Below are 17,500 nucleotides of genomic sequence, written 5' to 3'. Positions count from 1 at the left end.
TCTTTAAAGTAGAGACACCACATACTGATACACACCTGAACATCAGCAGAACATGTGCTCTTTAACACTGTTTAAACTATTGGCTGTGAATCTGATTTGATCAGCATGTGACATCTGAGTTCATGACCTGGGTCTCACACTTCTACACTTTGGTGAACACACTTATCTTTGAAGGACAGCAGAGAACATTGATCTGACCGCTTCACTCTCTCCCTGTCAGACAGAGTGTGGGAGGTACAGTAGGTGCTAAGGAGAAGCTATTTTGGAAACATTGGCTTCTCACCTTTTTCTGGATGTATTGGTTTCATGCTTTGTCCTCCTTATCTATCTTAATTCCCAGTGCATTTCACCATTGAGCCCGCTTCTCTCTTATCTTTCCTCCATCTCTGTTGTAGCTTCTTTCACCCAGGGAGTGAAGCAGTATGGCAGAAATAAGGTTGGATAAATTATCATTTTTAGTCTTCAGGGTTTTCTTGAATGTTCTTGGTTGCTAGCCTGAAATAAGGTCTGTGGTTAACACAAACTGAAGAGAATTTTATTCTACGAAATAAAATACGTCAGTAAATAATGTTAGCCGCCTTTAGCTTAGCTTTTTACTTCAGAAATCATAACGTGTTGTTATTATGTGGAGATTATCCGGCTGAACAAAACGTGTAAGTATCATAAACGTGTGTTTGCTACTGAGATTACTTTCGGCAATAATCCAAAATCACATGGAGAAATCTCACTGGCTTTTTGTGTAGGCGACGAGGTAGATGCTAACTTCCGTGTCTGCCTACAAACCACTCATTAGTCTTTAAGAATCAAAGTGTCCATTAGGTGTTAGGAGGAACAAGATTGAGATGGTATTTGTGTCACGATGGAGGAAAGTGGACTGATTTCGTAAAACCTCATAGGCCAGATATTATTTTTACAAACTTATGATTTCACTGTGAAGTCCTGATCACTCCCTAATGTTCGTATTGTTCGTACTTTTTACTGCTTTTATATTTGATCTTTTTGTAAAAAAAAGAAAAAGGCATTTCCGACAGACAACCTTAAGATGTACAATTACTATGTCTTGAAAAAACACTGTAATTGTTTGCTGCCAAATGTCAATCAAATTGAGATGGTGCCTCTTTAAAAAGTACCCTCTTCTTCCTCTTGGGAACACGGCCCTCTCCTCCTCATCCTCTCCCAGCCCAATGGGACTCACAGCTCGGCCCCACAGGGCTCCACTTATCTGTCGATAAAGATCTCTGTCCAGCTCTCGCAGCCAACAGATGACGCCTGCAGGCCGCAGAGGAGCTGAGAGGACTTCCACTTCAGAGGGCTTGGGGGGGGGGGGGAAGTGTGTGTGTGTGTGTGTGTGTGTGTGTGTGTGTGTGTGTGTGTGTGTGTGTGTGTGTGTGTGTGTGTGTGTGTGTGTGTGTGTGTGTGTGTGTGTGTGTGTGTGTGTGTGTGTGTGTGTGTGTGTGTGTGTGTGTGTGTGTGTGTGTGTGTGTGTGTGTGTGTGTGTGTGTGGGTGAACAAACACTGGTGGAAGTGGTGGTTGGTTTCGATTAAATGAAGAAAAAAAACATCCCTGTGATCAGCGAGCATCAACACCCTGAGGAAACACAGACTGCTACAGAGATATGTTGGACTGGGATCAGCTTTTGCATTTTGCCGTCACTGACATGAGGTAGACTATTGGAACAAAGAAACATCCAAAAATACACATGAGGGTTTTATTAAACGAACTAACCTTATCTATTTGCGTCTCTTAATTTCACCAAATGTAGCATTACATAACGCTTCATTTGCATGTTTAAACATTACATAACATTTTAAAGAGGACTTCTTGTGGTTTTCTCTTTCCTGTGGTGTGTTCCATAGCTTTGTGTGCATGTACCGGTAAATGGTCTGCAAAGGCCAAAATCCCCGTGTTTCTCTCCCAAACACAACGTCTGGACCTAGTGTGTCAATGAGCACACGACACGAGAAGTTCAGTGAAGCTCACCACCAGCAACTCTCGCTTTTCCACCCGTGTAAAAGTCTCTCCACACTTATCAGCTCAGCTCGACCTGCTTCATTATGTGCTGCCTATCAGACAGCTTTATAGTACAAATAAAGCAATCTGTTTAGTGTCTACACGCCCGACGGGAGGACTTGAGAGAACAGCGGCTCCCCATCACTCAGCCAGCTTGGACACACATCACCAGTGGATTACATTGCTTATGCACGCCTGTCCAAATGGTAAACACTGCGGCTCTAAAGCAAACTCCCCGCCTGAGCCGAGTTGTCTGATGCTACACCTCGGCTTCCCTTAGAGATCACCCCTCCTCCTCCACCTCCACCTCCACCTCCACCTCCTCTGCAAGACAGATAAACTTCTCCCATCCTCACCGAGGGGAAGAAAATCATTACTTTAAATCAGTTTGGCTGTTTGTGCGAGTGGCTTACGGCGGAGGATGGAGAAGCCGTCCTCATTGATCTGTGCAGCGCTCTAATCTCATTAACTGGCTCTTGATTTATTGAGAAGGGGCCCACGGTGCACCAAGGTTATGGAAGCAGAAGCCCAACCGGCTCCTCTGCAATGGGGGTCGCGTGCAATTGAGGTCAATTGACTGTTTGGACCCACGCTCCCACCAGCCTTCTCATTAACGCCTGTTTCTTTTTTTTTAGGGGGCTCGGCAGGCTTGGTGTGAAGAAAGACAGCGTTAGGGAATAAATGATCGGCTGTAATGAGGTGAGGCAGTCATCAGAACCTTACAAGCTACACAACAGCGCTAATAATGCAGCATCGACAACACAGGCATCAAATAGAGATATCGATTACACTGCAGCATGCGGGTAAATGGAGCAATAAATAAAAGGTACAATGCAAACACACGCCCACTGTGATCGTACACCTATTGAGCTAATGTGATTTATGGCACAGCCGCAATTAGCTAATTCTTCCATGTATGTGAAGGATAGGGGGACGGTAATCACGCTGGTAGTAGAAGGTTCAGTACGCAGGGACCAATGAGACGGTTAAGTTCCCTGCTAAGAGAAAATTCAAGACATTTACAACGCCTGTGTCGTGATTGAGTTTATAACAATACAAATGAGAGAGAGAGGCTGATGCTAGCATGTGTAATGTTTCTCATAATTCTTTATAGGCTACCCAATTTTAGGGTTGCAATTGAACAGAACAGGGACCTGACATTATGATTTATTCACAATGGGTTCAATCAGTGAAATAGTGGTGTATGAAAGATCATTACACTTGAGTATTGAGCTATTCTGTTTTCTGATACTGTATAGAATATTACCTCATATGCAAATCTTTCTGCAGGTGTGGCTAAAACGTATCATATTGCTGATTATTGTCAACATACATCTCCATTATGGTGAAATATACAATATTATTAAGTAGAGATGTCCCGATCCGATCACGTGATTTTCAAAAGATCGGAATCGGGAGAAAAAAATCGGGGATCGGGATTTTTTTTTTTTTTTTTTTTTTTTTTTAATAAATACTTTTCTTTTTTTTTGTATTCAATGTTACAAAACAAAAATGACCATGTTCAAGTCTTAAAGTCATCCTGAGGCCTTAGTTTTGGTTTCAAATGACAGAACATCATGTATGTGTTGCTTCTTTGGGGCTTGTTTTCATAGACCTGGTTGCTTATTTCTCTCAAATCTGGCAACAGAGTGGGCGCAGTGTCTAGTTGTAGCAGTAAGCTAACGAGCACTGATAAGCTTTATTTTGTTTTGATCCAATGCTGCACAACTGAACTGATCCAATGCTGCTGTGAAAGAAAGAAGCTATATCCATGTTGGATAGAATATCCAATTTAAATAAAAAAATAACTTTAAGGGACAACTTGAATGCTTTTTTCTTTTTTTTCTCTCTTAATGCATTGCATAAAGATCGGATCGGGAAAAATCGGTATCGGTAAATTGTCAAAATCAAATGATCGGAATCGGATCGGGAGCAAAAAAAGGTGATCGGGACATGCCTATTATTAAGTAAGGATGCATAGATATATATTCTGTGCATTGGTGCATGCAGAGTTTTGCTTCGGCCGATGTTTATCTGTTGTGTTGCATCCCTCTTGCAGCGGCTAAATGCGTGGTTGGTTATTTTTGATGGGATTTGGACAGCAGTACCAAACGTAGGAGAGTAACAGGTGAAGTGCACAAATATCATTCCGTACAAGTGGTTTTATGCTAGCACCTCACATCTTTGATGGAAAAGACAAATAAGCTGCAAGGCAGTGATGCTGATCTTATCAAAGAAAATCATGCTTCTTTAAAAAAGGTAGGCTATGAAGTTCAGAAAAGCTATCCATCTTTGAAGCGTTGTGCAGTTAAGTATGATTAGTTCACAACATACAGTAAATCAATGAAGTGAGAAATCACTCAAAATAAGAATCAGTTTTCTGACCTTATTACTTAGCTATCACTTAGCTGATATTGTCAGCACTGCTGAGAGGACAGGATTGGATTTATGAACGGCTGCTCCAGCAATTTAGTTTTTCACTTTCATAAAGTTCAGAAGACGCTGATTAAAAAGATGCGAAAGCAGCAGAGGTAGAGACATCCTGACTTTAAGTCCTGAGGAATCGTCAAACGCCAAAAACACCAGATCCTACATATCCCATAATTCCTCTTTCCGGTTACATTTCTAATTTCCTCTCACAAAAGTGTCTGAAGTCTTTCTGTCAAGCTGATCTTCATGGGTAGAAATCTGTGGTGTTCTCCTTTAACTTCAAGTGACAGAGCTTCAATTTATATTTATTACATAACAGAAGAACGACATTGGCAGAACAAACTGTCTTGAAGCTACAAATGTTCTTCCTCTTGCATGCAACACTGAAATAAAGGAAGCATTTGACAGGGTTTTATTGAAAAGATACATTTTAAAATGTTTGGACTTTGGACAAATTAGAGTGAGCGTGGGTGGGACATTTCATTTGGATCCAATTTTAAAAAACTGAAATATTTCTATATTTCTCACGAGGTTCTGAAATGAGGCCAGAATAGAGTGTGATGGATTACTGATCTTAAAGCCCCCCGGTTTCAAAGCTTTAATATTTAATGTACAGAGAAACACTTAAGACTGCATAAGGACGCAGAGCCGCCAAGGTCCTTTCCATAAGTGTAGAGTAATGTTTGAATCTGCCCATGATGAGGATCTGCTCCAAAATGAAATGGGTTCTTTGTTGGCCAATGTTACACTACAGAATCAAACCTGAAGTCTTTCTGTGATCCTGCTGACAAACCAACACCATGCCAACACATCAAACCAAAAACAAAATTGGCGAGGTTTGAGGTTGAGTAAAGGTTTGAAAAGGGACATTTAACTGGAAAATGTAAGTGGAATTTATTCATGTCAGCCCTTAAGCTGATATCACACTTGTGACGTAACTTTTTCCCAATTGGAAATCAATGATTAAACAAGTGAGATTCAAAAAACACAGAAATCTCTCAAGCTATCGACTATCGAACAGATTCTGTGTGTGCTTGCAGGACCTCATAGCTCACATTAAGAAGGCAATTGAGAAAAACCTTTATCAGATTCAGTAGCATCAAATTGGACTCTTTATATTGCGTTACTGACACTTCATGCAAAGCAACTTGTTAAACGCCCCCACGCCTTTGGCCATGCAATATGTTGCATTATGGGTGATCTGCAGATCAGGGAGGCTGTGGCTCACTGGGATAGTGCTTTGACCTTCGGATCAGGGGAGCACAAGTTCAATCCCCGCTGCAGCCCTTGTGTCCCTGGACCAGACACTTCTCCCTAAGTTGCTCCTCTGGGGATTGTCCACAGTATTGATTAATATTTAAGTTGCTTTGGATAAAAGTGTCTAACAATTAACATGTAATGTAATGTCAGGGGTTACAGGTTCAATGTTATAAGTATGAAGATAGTTAACTCCAAATTACTACCTTATGAATGTCTACCATATTGAAGTGTATGTGGGTCGCTTTGGGTAAAAGCCTCAGCCAAATACAATGTAATAATGTAGAGTTTGTTGCTTTGACATGTTGTCTGCCGAGGCTAGGGACTGAACCACTGACCCTCCGTTTGGTAGACGGCCATGTCCAGCCATAACTACTTCGCCATGTGGTGCAAAGCCTTGAACATATCCCATATTCTATAGACATGTCTAGTCTTTTTGCACTACTTTTTATTTTGTATTTCTGTATTTTATTATATATGTTGCATTGTTGGAGGAGCTCGGGTCAGAAGATTTTCATTGCCAACACTGTAGCCTCGTGCATATGACCTTAAAGCCTTTGAATTTGAAGTGGTGTTTTTCGGGGTGAATGTGTAGCTTTGTGCCGCTCTCACCTGGTATTCGCTGGGCCAGAAGGTGCTGACGGCGAGCTCCACCTGGTGCCACTGGCGGCCTTGGGAGCCGGAGATATTCCACACGGCGCTGCCCTTGGGGCCCCCGTTGACCCGGATGAAGACCTGCAGGTCTCCGGGGCTGTGGCCATCACGGCTGTACAGGAAGTAGCTGAACTGGATGCAGTGTGTGTCGTTCTCGCTGAGCGGGAGCAAGAGAAGCTGAGCGCGCTGACCACCGAAATGCTGCGAGGAGTTCACCATCATGAAGGAGCCTGCAGGGGGGGGGTAAAGACACGTTAGGACGTGTTAAAGGTCACCTATTATGCAAAATCCACTTTTTCACGTCTCTTCTACATCAACATGCGTCCCCTCTGTGGAAAGAGACTCTGAAAGTTTCAGGAAAAAAGATTCTCTCTCTTTTTGTCCTGATCCATTTCTATAAAAACCTGTCTGAAAATGAGCTGATCAGATTTTGGCCACTTTATGATGTCATAACGATGTTTTTGCTTGTGTAACCATTAGCCAATCAGCAACCAAGGTAAAGTCTGATCAAAATGTTCCATTGGTAGATGATTGATGTATTCACCGGTTTTCCAATCATAGTTTGAATTGTTTTTGTTGTTGAAGGTAAGCCATTTTTCTTTTCCATATATTTAATTGTGTTCTTATTTGTATATTGGCTTAGAGATAATGATTCATCTTTTGCAAATATTGCAAATGTCTGAGAGTCAATGTTTATAAACACCTAAAACACATGTTGTTGGATAACTTGCTTTTCTGAGCTTGCAAGTATATGTGGCAGATCTTTAAATTAAACTCACAGAAAGTGTTGACTTTGTGCTTTAGCATCCTGAAAGTGCCACCGCAGTGCCTTTTTACTATCAAACACCGGCTTAAACACAGCTTAGAGGTAACTGCTTCAACAGATAAAGAGCAGTTTGAAACTTTAGTGCTAATAAAACACAACGACCTTGCCAAGCAAAGAGTCGTCTTAGAAACATCGGCGGCTATAATCTCCACACTCCTTCTTCTCAATGAGCAGCCATTTCTGCACCTTCACCTGTCGGGCTATCTGAGTGACCTGAAGTAGGAAACATAACAACATCCACCACCTCCACCCCGGATAGATATGTCATGTTGGTTTCACCCGCTGAAGAACGTCCGCTTTCTTATTTTACTTCTAAGTCTCTGAATAAGATCCCGAGAGCCAAAGTTGACAGGCTCAAGGTTGTTACCCAGAATATCTGTGTTATCCTCCCGGGCAATTTTGTTTGTTTTTCAGAGTGTCTCTCGCTGCTTTTTCCACCAGGCATCCGTCAGTTTTGCAGCACCGCCTCTTATCTGGTGTGTTCAAAGCTGAGGCGCTGGGTGTCAGACCGGGCTTTCGTTTTGGTCGGAGGTTCAGAGAGTCGCTGCTGGCAGAAGAAATGCTTTGAACATGAGGGCGCGGGGATGACGGGCGTAAAGAGGGAGCTGCGCCTCTGACCGTGGCCTCCACAGAGCAGGGAAGGATCAATGTGAAATGTACTTTTTATTTTAACTAGAAATGATCATTGTTGGACTTCCTAGAAACCCATTGTACATGTAAATAAAGGTGACAGCATAAAAAACGTTTAAGCTTTAAACGATCTCTATGAAGCCAGAAAATAGTTTTTAAAGTGCTTTTTCTAAATGCGTTATGGTTACATTTGTGATTTTTAAAAACTCACTTTTGTAGCAAAAAGCCAAACGCTTTTTATCCAAAGCACTTACAATGGTTTGGGTCTTATTAAAAGCTAATGTACTTTGTCTTCGACTTTATTAGGATCCCAATTAACAATAGTATTAACATACTTCCTTTTTTTGAATGGTCCCACCCAATGTGTGGAATAAAATATTTTTTCTTCTAAATGATTCGTTTTCCAACACTTTCCATCGTTTTCAGCCCATAAAATGCTCATTATCAGTTTTTATAACAAACTTGACAATAACTCACCGCAAGTACACACACATTGTGAAATAATCATATTATGTGTGCCTATCATGTGCCTTAAGTTGTGATGTAAAACAAAGCTAGTTGGTTAGGTCTCTGAAAAGATTGTTTTGGACAAATTAAATACGTGTTTTATGCAACTTGAGTAACAAATGTACATCATGTTAGTTTAATAAGGGGCATGCGTAAAATTCACCCATGAAAGTCCTGGGATTTTTGTATCCGTCTATCGGAAATCCTTAAACTTGGTGGCATTTCATAATTACCTTTGTTACGCTAGTTAGTGTGCTGACTTTTGATAATGCACTGCACATTTCCTGTGTTTATTTGACACATCTATCCACCCTGAACTCGCTCTTTAAACTACGTCGCCCGGCTTTCTCCCTTGCTCTTGTCATAATATCTACTGCCACAAGAGGTCGTCGCCTTACAAATTTGAACCGAACTACGATTATACACGATACAACTAGACCAGTGGTTTTCAAACTGTGGGGCGCGACCCCTGGTGGGTAGCGGAGGTACTGCAGGGGGGGCGCAGGAAGATTTTTTAATTTGATTATGTTCTCTTTTTAGCTTTGTGAAGCACCTTGAGATGACGTTGTTTTTAAAGTGTGTTATATAAATCAAATGTATTATTATTATTATTATTCAATTGGAAACAAACACTGCTCGAAAATATCTCATTGGTCAGAGAGCTGTGGGCATAATGCTGCCTTTTGCAACATCCTACTTGATAGGCTTTGCTGCTGTTGCTGTTTCCCCGGTTTGAGAAGATCTGCAAGGGAAAGCAAGCACACCCAAGTAATTGATAGGCTATGTGTGGAATAGGAATGGTAAAGTGATGTGATCGTTTGCAACCTGCAGTAGAAATAGTAGTTAATTAATATATTTTCCTTAAAGAAAAAAATATATATATAGAATTTAAAAATCTACTACTCAGGGAAGAAGGCCAACCAGTTTTAATTAGGCCAAATTAATTATAGTTGTATCTTTGTATCTTCTTATTATTAGCAGAGAAAATGTTATGTTTTTACAACAATATACAATTAATCCTACCAATATAGATGGGAACCGGGTTGGGGGGGGTCCCGAAAATATTTCCAATTACCCAAGGGGGGCCCGACTGAAACAGTTTGGGAACCACTGAACTAGACGATAACGGCCTACTGAGCCAATTAAGAGGTAAGAGTTGTGCCAAACCACCTTAAATCTATCCTCCCGATTACAACTGAGAGCACCCATTTAATCGGCAGATAACATTTCAAGAATTGTTTGCAGATGTTGCATTAAAAGCCAGACAGTCGTTTTTAACTGAAATGAGTTTGTCCTGTCATGACTTTAGTTCTTTTTACGAGCTGACTAGTGTGCAAAGGTTGGAGAGCAGGAAAGGAGAGGCTTTCAGGATCAGGAGCATCAACAGCTATTGCATAACAGATGAAGCCTTAAGCAATATCAACTCTGCAACAAGGGCTGAAAGAACTCTGACATGCAAGTCTTTCCAATGAGAGGCGCCTAGACGCAGGGACCGGTTGTTCTTCTGAGCTCTGAACACGCTCCTAGTTATTTGTTTGGAGGAGATTCAGTCACTATTTCTCACCACATCTAGATCTTAATATGGCTAGGCTGAATGCACTAACTGTAAAACCCTTGGAGAACAGTGTCAAGTCAAATGAATGCAACGAAATGTCTTCTAAAATTAAACACATTAAATGTACTACAAAAAGGAAATGACTAAAGCCTCATTTAAGATCAATATCAGGCAGATTTGGTTCAGTCTGATTGAAAACAAGAGGATACATATCTTTCAATAAATCTCAACCCATTAAGTCATTTTGTACTAAAGAATGATTTTCCCTTCTTTCATCCAGCTCTAGTAAAAGAATGTTTGAACATTAAGGCGTCTGTTATTATTGCACTGAACTTGTTTTATGCATATTTAAAAACGCTAAAAATTGCTAGTCCAATATCAAAGTATATTATGATGTTAAAGATATCTAGAATTAAACTCATTAAAGATTCAAACAAACCTCAAGTAAACCTGTCATCGTTCTTTCACTTTGGGTATTAAAAGAAAATGGTTCCCTGAAACAAAGCAGGAAGCTCCTTCACTGATCTCTAAGTCCCCGTTTTATTAATCATTTTAGATCTCCACCTGGCGAAATGTTCTCTAGCTTTATGTGAACAAATGCTGAACAGTTAAAGACAGACACTTAGAGATTTAAAAGAGTCTGTTTTATAACATGAGACACCTCGGGGATCATGGTCTTAGATAAAGCTACTGGTAGCACTGTTTGCAAAGTACAAAGGATTAGCATCCACATCATATTTAAGTAAGTACTTATTATGCACGGCCCATTTCAGAATCAGATATATAAACAATTGTTGGATACTTATAAGTATTGTGATGTTGCATCTGTTAAAGGTGGGGTTTATTTGAAGAGCTTAATATACCCAGCGGTGGAAAAGTATTCAGGTTTACTTAAAGTGCACCTCATGCTATTTTAAGGCATATATTATGGGTCTCAGATATATAAAAACATGTCTATGATGTGTTTTTCTCGAAATACAAACAGATAATGCATTTTGGAAATCCCTCAAACCCCTCTTTTGCAGCCCTGTTAGAGAAAACCGGATTTTGGGTTCTTAGCTTGAAAAAAAAAAAAAAGAGGAGGCGGAGCTAATGCCTGATCAGAATTCTACCGGAGATAAAGTTAAATTCTGCTGTGATAAAACGCCATCCTGTTCTAAACCACATCAAGGATCATTTCTGAAACAGTATGGAGCTCAAATAATTTTTCACTTTTTTTATTTCCTGCTTTTTAAACACATGTGCTCTCCAGTACAGGTTAGCTCTGAGTGTTAGCGAGGCTTGCTAATGTAAACAAAGACGAAATTACGTCCAAAACACGTCAGGCATTGTTTCTGATAGCAACTCTCTGTGGGTCCACCATCCGAAATGAAGTCATATCGACAGCAAATCTGTATCCGCTCGTTGTAGCCCCGTTTTTAAAAGATTTGGGTACAGACGAAAAGAGAAAGGATTTTATTTTCTGACACTGCGTGAGTTCCCCGACGCACCGGGACACATATTGATGCATGAAAGACACCAAAAAGTGTATTTGGCATGATAGGTCCCCTTTAATTAAATTAACCAATATAATAAAACAATCATCCATTAAAAGTCAAGTAAAAGTCCCATATTTTAAATTTTCCTTAAGAAAATGTAAAAAAAGTATGTTCAGCAAAATGTACTGAGGTTTAAGAAGTAAAAGTATCAATCAGAAAAATGGCCTCCATTTGTATTGTATTATTATATATTTGATATTGTTGCATCATTATATTATATTATTATAAAAACAAAGTTTTAAAAGACAAATTATTCATCTTCAGAACAGATTTAAATATATTAGAAATGTTACCTTTTGTACCTTAAACCGTAGAGGAGAAGTATAAAGTACCATTAAATAGAAACACTCAAATAAAGAAAAAGTACTTCAAAATTGTATTTAAGTAAAGTACATAAGTGAATGTTAATTTCCACCACTAAATATATAATTATTGAGGAGCACATGAATTATAGCATTAAGTGAAACACTTAAGGACCCACAACGTGTATTTAAGTACAGAATTTGAATTGATGCAGTTAGGGACATTTTACTGGTATTAATTGCAAATAAATGTAACATCTGATGCAATGTGCTCAAGATGGGCATACAAAGACAGAGGGATTGTGGGTAGTGTAGTTTCCTTGGTACTGTAGTTGAGGGAGAGTGCAATCAGAGCGCTGCCTGCTGCCATTAATCACACTGACACGGTTATTAAGACATAATGGCAACCGAGGGAATGCTTAAAGCAGAGAGATGGCTGTAATACTCACACACTGACATGAGGGACACACACACAAACCTGTCACACACACACACACACACACACACACACACACACACACACACACACACACACACACACACATCCTGCTGACCTTCCCCTCTTTATTCCTGCATTTCTAATCTCATTTTCTTTCCTCTTCCTCTCAGCTGCTTTCAATCCAGATTGTCTCAAAAGTAACTGATCTTAAAACGAGCACAGCTAGCCTGTTGATTCATTTTTATTCTACCACCTGTTTTTCTGGAAAGGCAAACGACCATTAATCAAAGAAAAACATCAGTGAAGTGTTTCTCTTTCATCAGGGATGAGAAATGATCCAGGAAATATTTTCTTCTGTTATTTTAGATTTGAGTGGATGGTTTGATGTTGATAACACACTGAAGACATTTCGGAATGTTTCCTCCCGATGGCAGAGCTTTATTTAGGCAAATGCAAATTTCATTTCTGTCTGAGGCTTGATAAGGTTTCATCATTTGGTGTTCAAAAGCAACACATTCACAGGGATTAAAGGTCCCATGTCATGCTTTTCGGTTATTACCCGTCCCCTTGTGTGTTATGAAGAATTTTCTGTATGTTAACGGTCTGCAGAGTCACAAACCCTCAAAGTACATCCTGTAGTGAGTATAACTCTAACTCAGAAAATATCTGTCTATGCTGCACCTGAAGGCCTTGCTGGGGGCATCGCTGGGGTGGGGGGGGGGGGGGGGGGGTTGCTAGTGGAGCTTCGCAGCCTCATGTTTTTTGATTGATAATAATAAGCATCAACCTAAATAAGTTAAATTGACCCAAATCTTTTAAATTCTTGAAAGGCTTTTAACTTGATTATTTATTTATTTATTATTGTGATGCTATGAACTATTTATAGTGTAAATTGGAATGATCCACATCTGTGCTCCCGGGTGTATCCGTGTGCTTTCTTCCTGTAGGTTCCTGCCTGTGTACATGACATAAGCTGCTCACAACCAATTGCCCCTTGCGGGATTAATAAAGTTGTTTATTGATTGAGTAAACTAGGTTGTACCCAGGTAGATGACAAGCTGAATCAACGGAGTCAATTGAGTTGGATGAATAATATCACTTCATGTTGAGAGAAATCTATTAAATAGTGTGGAAATACCTTCTATGTTTACATTTTGTTTTATTATTACGTGAAGTACGCCAGATTTTAGCTAATAGCTCATTTCCATCTGCAGTCCTATTCATCCAAAGAGCTACATTTTGAGTGTGTGAAAGTGAAGTGTTCCTTTAATGTGTGGCCTGGATGGTGCCATTCAGGGCCGGGAATTATACACCCAGCCAGGCACTACCTGTTTTTTGTGCCATTTTGCTGGATTTATTTGTCAATATTTACAGTGTTGCTGCCCATAGTGATAGCCCTATAGTTTAAATCTGTGGACCTCAAATCCTCTGGGGGGGTCCGGGGACATGCTCCCCCAGTAAGACTTTTTTTTAAATGCATCAATCTGGTGCACTTTGAGGGGGAAATAAAGAGGCTACACCCATATGAAACAGAACTGTATACATTTAAATAATCATAAAATCATAAGAGCATGGCCATAACCAATAATACATCCAATATGAAAACACATTGAAACTTGTTTATTTATTAGTTTTTGGTTCATTTATAGTTGTGAGTGTGTCCGGGCTCCTGAACCAGCCTCACCCGTCTCCCCCCTCTCCCCCCTGCTCTTCTTTAAGGCAGCAGCAAAGACTAGTTTTAGCTCTCAACAAGTTTTAAAAGTGTATCTTACCTTTTTTCACCTAGTTAACATTTTATTTGTATTATTCATGCATATTTTACTAATCACTCCCCCCTCAAATGGAAATATGTGTTTACATAAATGGTGTCCAAACCGTTTGAGACCCACCGAGAACTTAGACTAAGCACTCAGAGTCCTTTACCTCCGGGCCTGGTGCCGTTGCATTCAAGGTCAGAGTAGCACAGGAAAAAGAGAGGACAAATAAAGGTGAAATCCGGGTCATATTCATGAACCTTATTGTAAAGAAACCTTAAGATGCATGTCACCGATCCTCCCTTCCCTCCCCCGGCTCTGTCTCCCACACAACGGCAAAGATGAGACGTCAACCTGGCAGAAATATCCTGATAACAAGCAGCTGCTGTCCTCTGAGACCTCGCTGTGTTCCTGGGAATCCTCTCTCCGTCACCTGAAGCCTGGCAGTTTCTGGGTTATACCCTCCTCCTCCTTTACCTCCCCCCGCTGCTGCTGCTGCTGCTTTGATGTGTCAGTTCTCGGGGGGGCTCTGTGGATAAATTGCTTTTTCTTCAGCTTAGAGAGCTGGACCTCCTCATTGTTGGAGGGCAAGTGTCCAACTGTCCTCGTGACAGGAAAGGACTCTCAGCCTCACATACAGTAACTTCTCCCTTTGTTATTTTCAAATATCTCCAAGCAACTCGTCCTTTTCTGGAAACTAGACACAGCCTCTCTGAAGAGTCTTTGTTAAGCTCACGGCTTTTGTTGTACTGTAAGAGCGAAGAACAAGGAGATTTAAAGGCACTGAGTTTTTCTTGCAAATATAATGTAAGGTGAGTCAGGCCTTGTTATGAATCGATCATTGCTTTAACCCAGTGGCGAACCGTCAGGGCCTTCAAGGTATTCAGAGAATACCCTGGAACACTCAGATAAAAAAAATCGATTTAATTATATAAATAAAATGTAATAAAATGAATAAATGAGAATGGTATCTGTGTTGTTGATCTGTAATATTACAGTGTTACGTTGATTTGTGTGTCCTTCTGGAACCATGCACTACGCATTTCAGCGGTTTTGTGTTAGAAAAGAAAACAACCAATCAGATCTGTTTCTGGGTCTCTGGGTAGAATATCCTTCAACAAGGTATTCTACATCCTTGATAGAATGCCCTGGCCGTTGCACTGAATGAGAGTGTACGTTTGGACTGACAGTTTGATCAACCAATCATATTGATTTGTAGCCAATGTGGGCGTATCCTTTCAGAGTTTCCCTCGGTTCCACGGTACTCTAGAAGGCCCGCTAGTTAACTGGCTCGAGACAGAGGATCTAGATAAGGCGGCGGAGGTGTGTGTGTGTGTGTGTGTGTGTGTGTGTGTGTGTGTGTGTGTGTGTGTGTGTGTGTGTGTGTGTGTGTGTGTGTGTGTGTGTGTGTGTGTGTGTGTGTGTGTGTGTGTGTGTGTGTGTGTGTGTGTGTGTGTGTGTGTGCGTGTGCGTGTGCGTGTGTGTCTACACAAGGTCCAGTTGTGATAGACACGGTTCGCCACTGCTTTAACCACAATAAAACTGCATGATTATTCAACTCCTCGATTATCGACAGAAGGGAAATCTTGATATTTTGATAATCGGGTCATTTATAAAGTAATATTTCTTGCAACAGATGGCAGAAATTGTCCTTTTCAGCCTCTCAAATATGTAGTATTCTAGCTTATGTGTTTTAAACTGAATATGTTTGGCTTTTCGACTGACAAAAGAACTCTGTTGCACTTTAAGAAACACAATGTCTTTCCAACATTTGATAAAGCCAACAATTGATCTAGAGTGGCAGATGAATCGATAATGACTTGCTGTATCGCCTCATGAGGCTGCAGGTTGTTTCATTAATACCTCTATATCCACTAATCCCAGAGCTCAGGTAACAATATTACTTTCTGTTTATGAGGTTAGGACTTCAAGTTAATTAGCCAGGTAAGAAACAGAGAATTAGTACTTCCATCTGCCCAGGGAAGCTAAATCTATTTATTTAAGGACTGAAACTATTCATTGTTTTCTCTCTCTTTTCATCTGAAGATGATTGTTGATGAATTAGTTAATAATTTGGTCTTTAAAACTTCAGAAAACAGAAGGAATGCCCATCACAATTTTCCAAAAGCACAAGATATCATCATTAAAAGTCTTGTTCTTGTTGTTGTTGTGTCCAAAAACCACAAAATATCCAATTAATATGAAACACCAACAAAAGCAGCACACTCTCACATGTTTTGAGTTTGTATGCATCAACTATTCAATTAAATCCTTGCATCTCTTATTCATGCCGGTTCCAGCACAGAATGACAGAACTGAAGATTTATTTCTTAATTTTTTAGGAACTGAAATGAATGATTTCTTCCATAACTGTGCAAATAGTTTGATTATGAATTAAGAACTGATAATTAGGAAGGTTCAGAATAGAATATATCAATATTAGGAGGGCAAGATCATATTGAATTTCCTTTATGGCAATTAAGGTTTAGGAATAAACTGTCAAAAATATTATTTCTTACTATAACAAATATTAATGCTAGCAGATTTAGGCACATTTAGCTAATCCTTACTTTTTTTTTTTACATAAGCTTTCTTGGAATTTAATCATTTTAAGCACATAAAGCATCATTTAATATCTTTTTGTATGAATAAAATATAGACTTTAAAGATGAGAGATCAGTTGAAGGTCAGAACAGGCTCAGTTCATTTTACCTTCACGGAGTTATTCAACGTGATTGATGCCGTAATTAGAAACTTGATACAATTGAGATATTACCGGCTCTGATCTGATAACCTTACCCGACATCCATAAGGACACACACACGGAGAGAGGAGCGTACTGTACAAACACACACACACACACACACACACACACACACACACACACACACACACACACACACACACACACACACACACACACACACACACACACACACACACACACACACACACACACACACACACACACACACACACACACACACACACACACACACACACACACACACACACACACACACACACACACACACACACACACACACACACACACACACACACACACACACACACACAGGTTGGTGTGTTGGAGTACACCCAGAGCAGAGAAATTCTCCATAAATCCATAAAAGCCGATAAGGCCCCATCTATTCCTCCCACGACCCTGCCAAGGGCGAGGGAACATGCATTAAGAGATTATGGGATGGCCTCGGCTCCCTGAATTCATATCAGGACGCGTGGAGGGAACCTGAGTCATACGTCTGCCTGCTTTTTTCACACTTACTCCCAGGAAAAACTCGGAAAAATGCCAAAGGTGGGAAGGCGGGGCGGGAGGGAAAGAAGGAGAGATAGTTCAGGCTTTTATCTCCATGTTTGTCTACGTCGGTTTTTGTTGCAGTCAGAAAAAACGATGAAACAAAATACCTCATACAACTTGTTTTTCTTGGGTTACATCATGTGTGCGTGCGGTTCAGCTTATACACGATTCCTGGGCACAACCTAGTTCACTGAAGTTGGGTCAACTTAACTTAATAAAGGTAGGTAGAATTTATATATTTGTTCCGTCATTATGCAAATACATATTTTACTAAGGTG

The 17,500-nt window shown here is 40.2% G+C and overlaps 1 protein-coding gene across 5 annotated transcripts in view; it reads right to left on the bottom strand.

Moving 5' to 3' along the window:
- ptprua (protein tyrosine phosphatase receptor type Ua) overlaps nucleotides 1-17,500 on the bottom strand; it is a 268,605-nt gene that overhangs the window by 145,405 nt on the left and 105,700 nt on the right. For all 5 annotated transcript variants that reach the window (XM_079654672.1, XM_079654673.1, XM_079654674.1 and 2 more), the window contains exon 3: nucleotides 6,311-6,582. In XM_079654672.1, coding sequence (XP_079510798.1) covers nucleotides 6,311-6,582 — 272 coding nt within the window. The remainder of the gene's footprint in view (nucleotides 1-6,310; nucleotides 6,583-17,500) is intronic.

Source organism: Notothenia rossii (assembly GCF_949606895.1).
Source record: "Notothenia rossii genome assembly, chromosome: 10".
NCBI classification, from domain to species: domain Eukaryota; kingdom Metazoa; phylum Chordata; class Actinopteri; order Perciformes; family Nototheniidae; genus Notothenia; species Notothenia rossii.
This window is presented reverse-complemented; position numbering and strand designations above follow the sequence as displayed.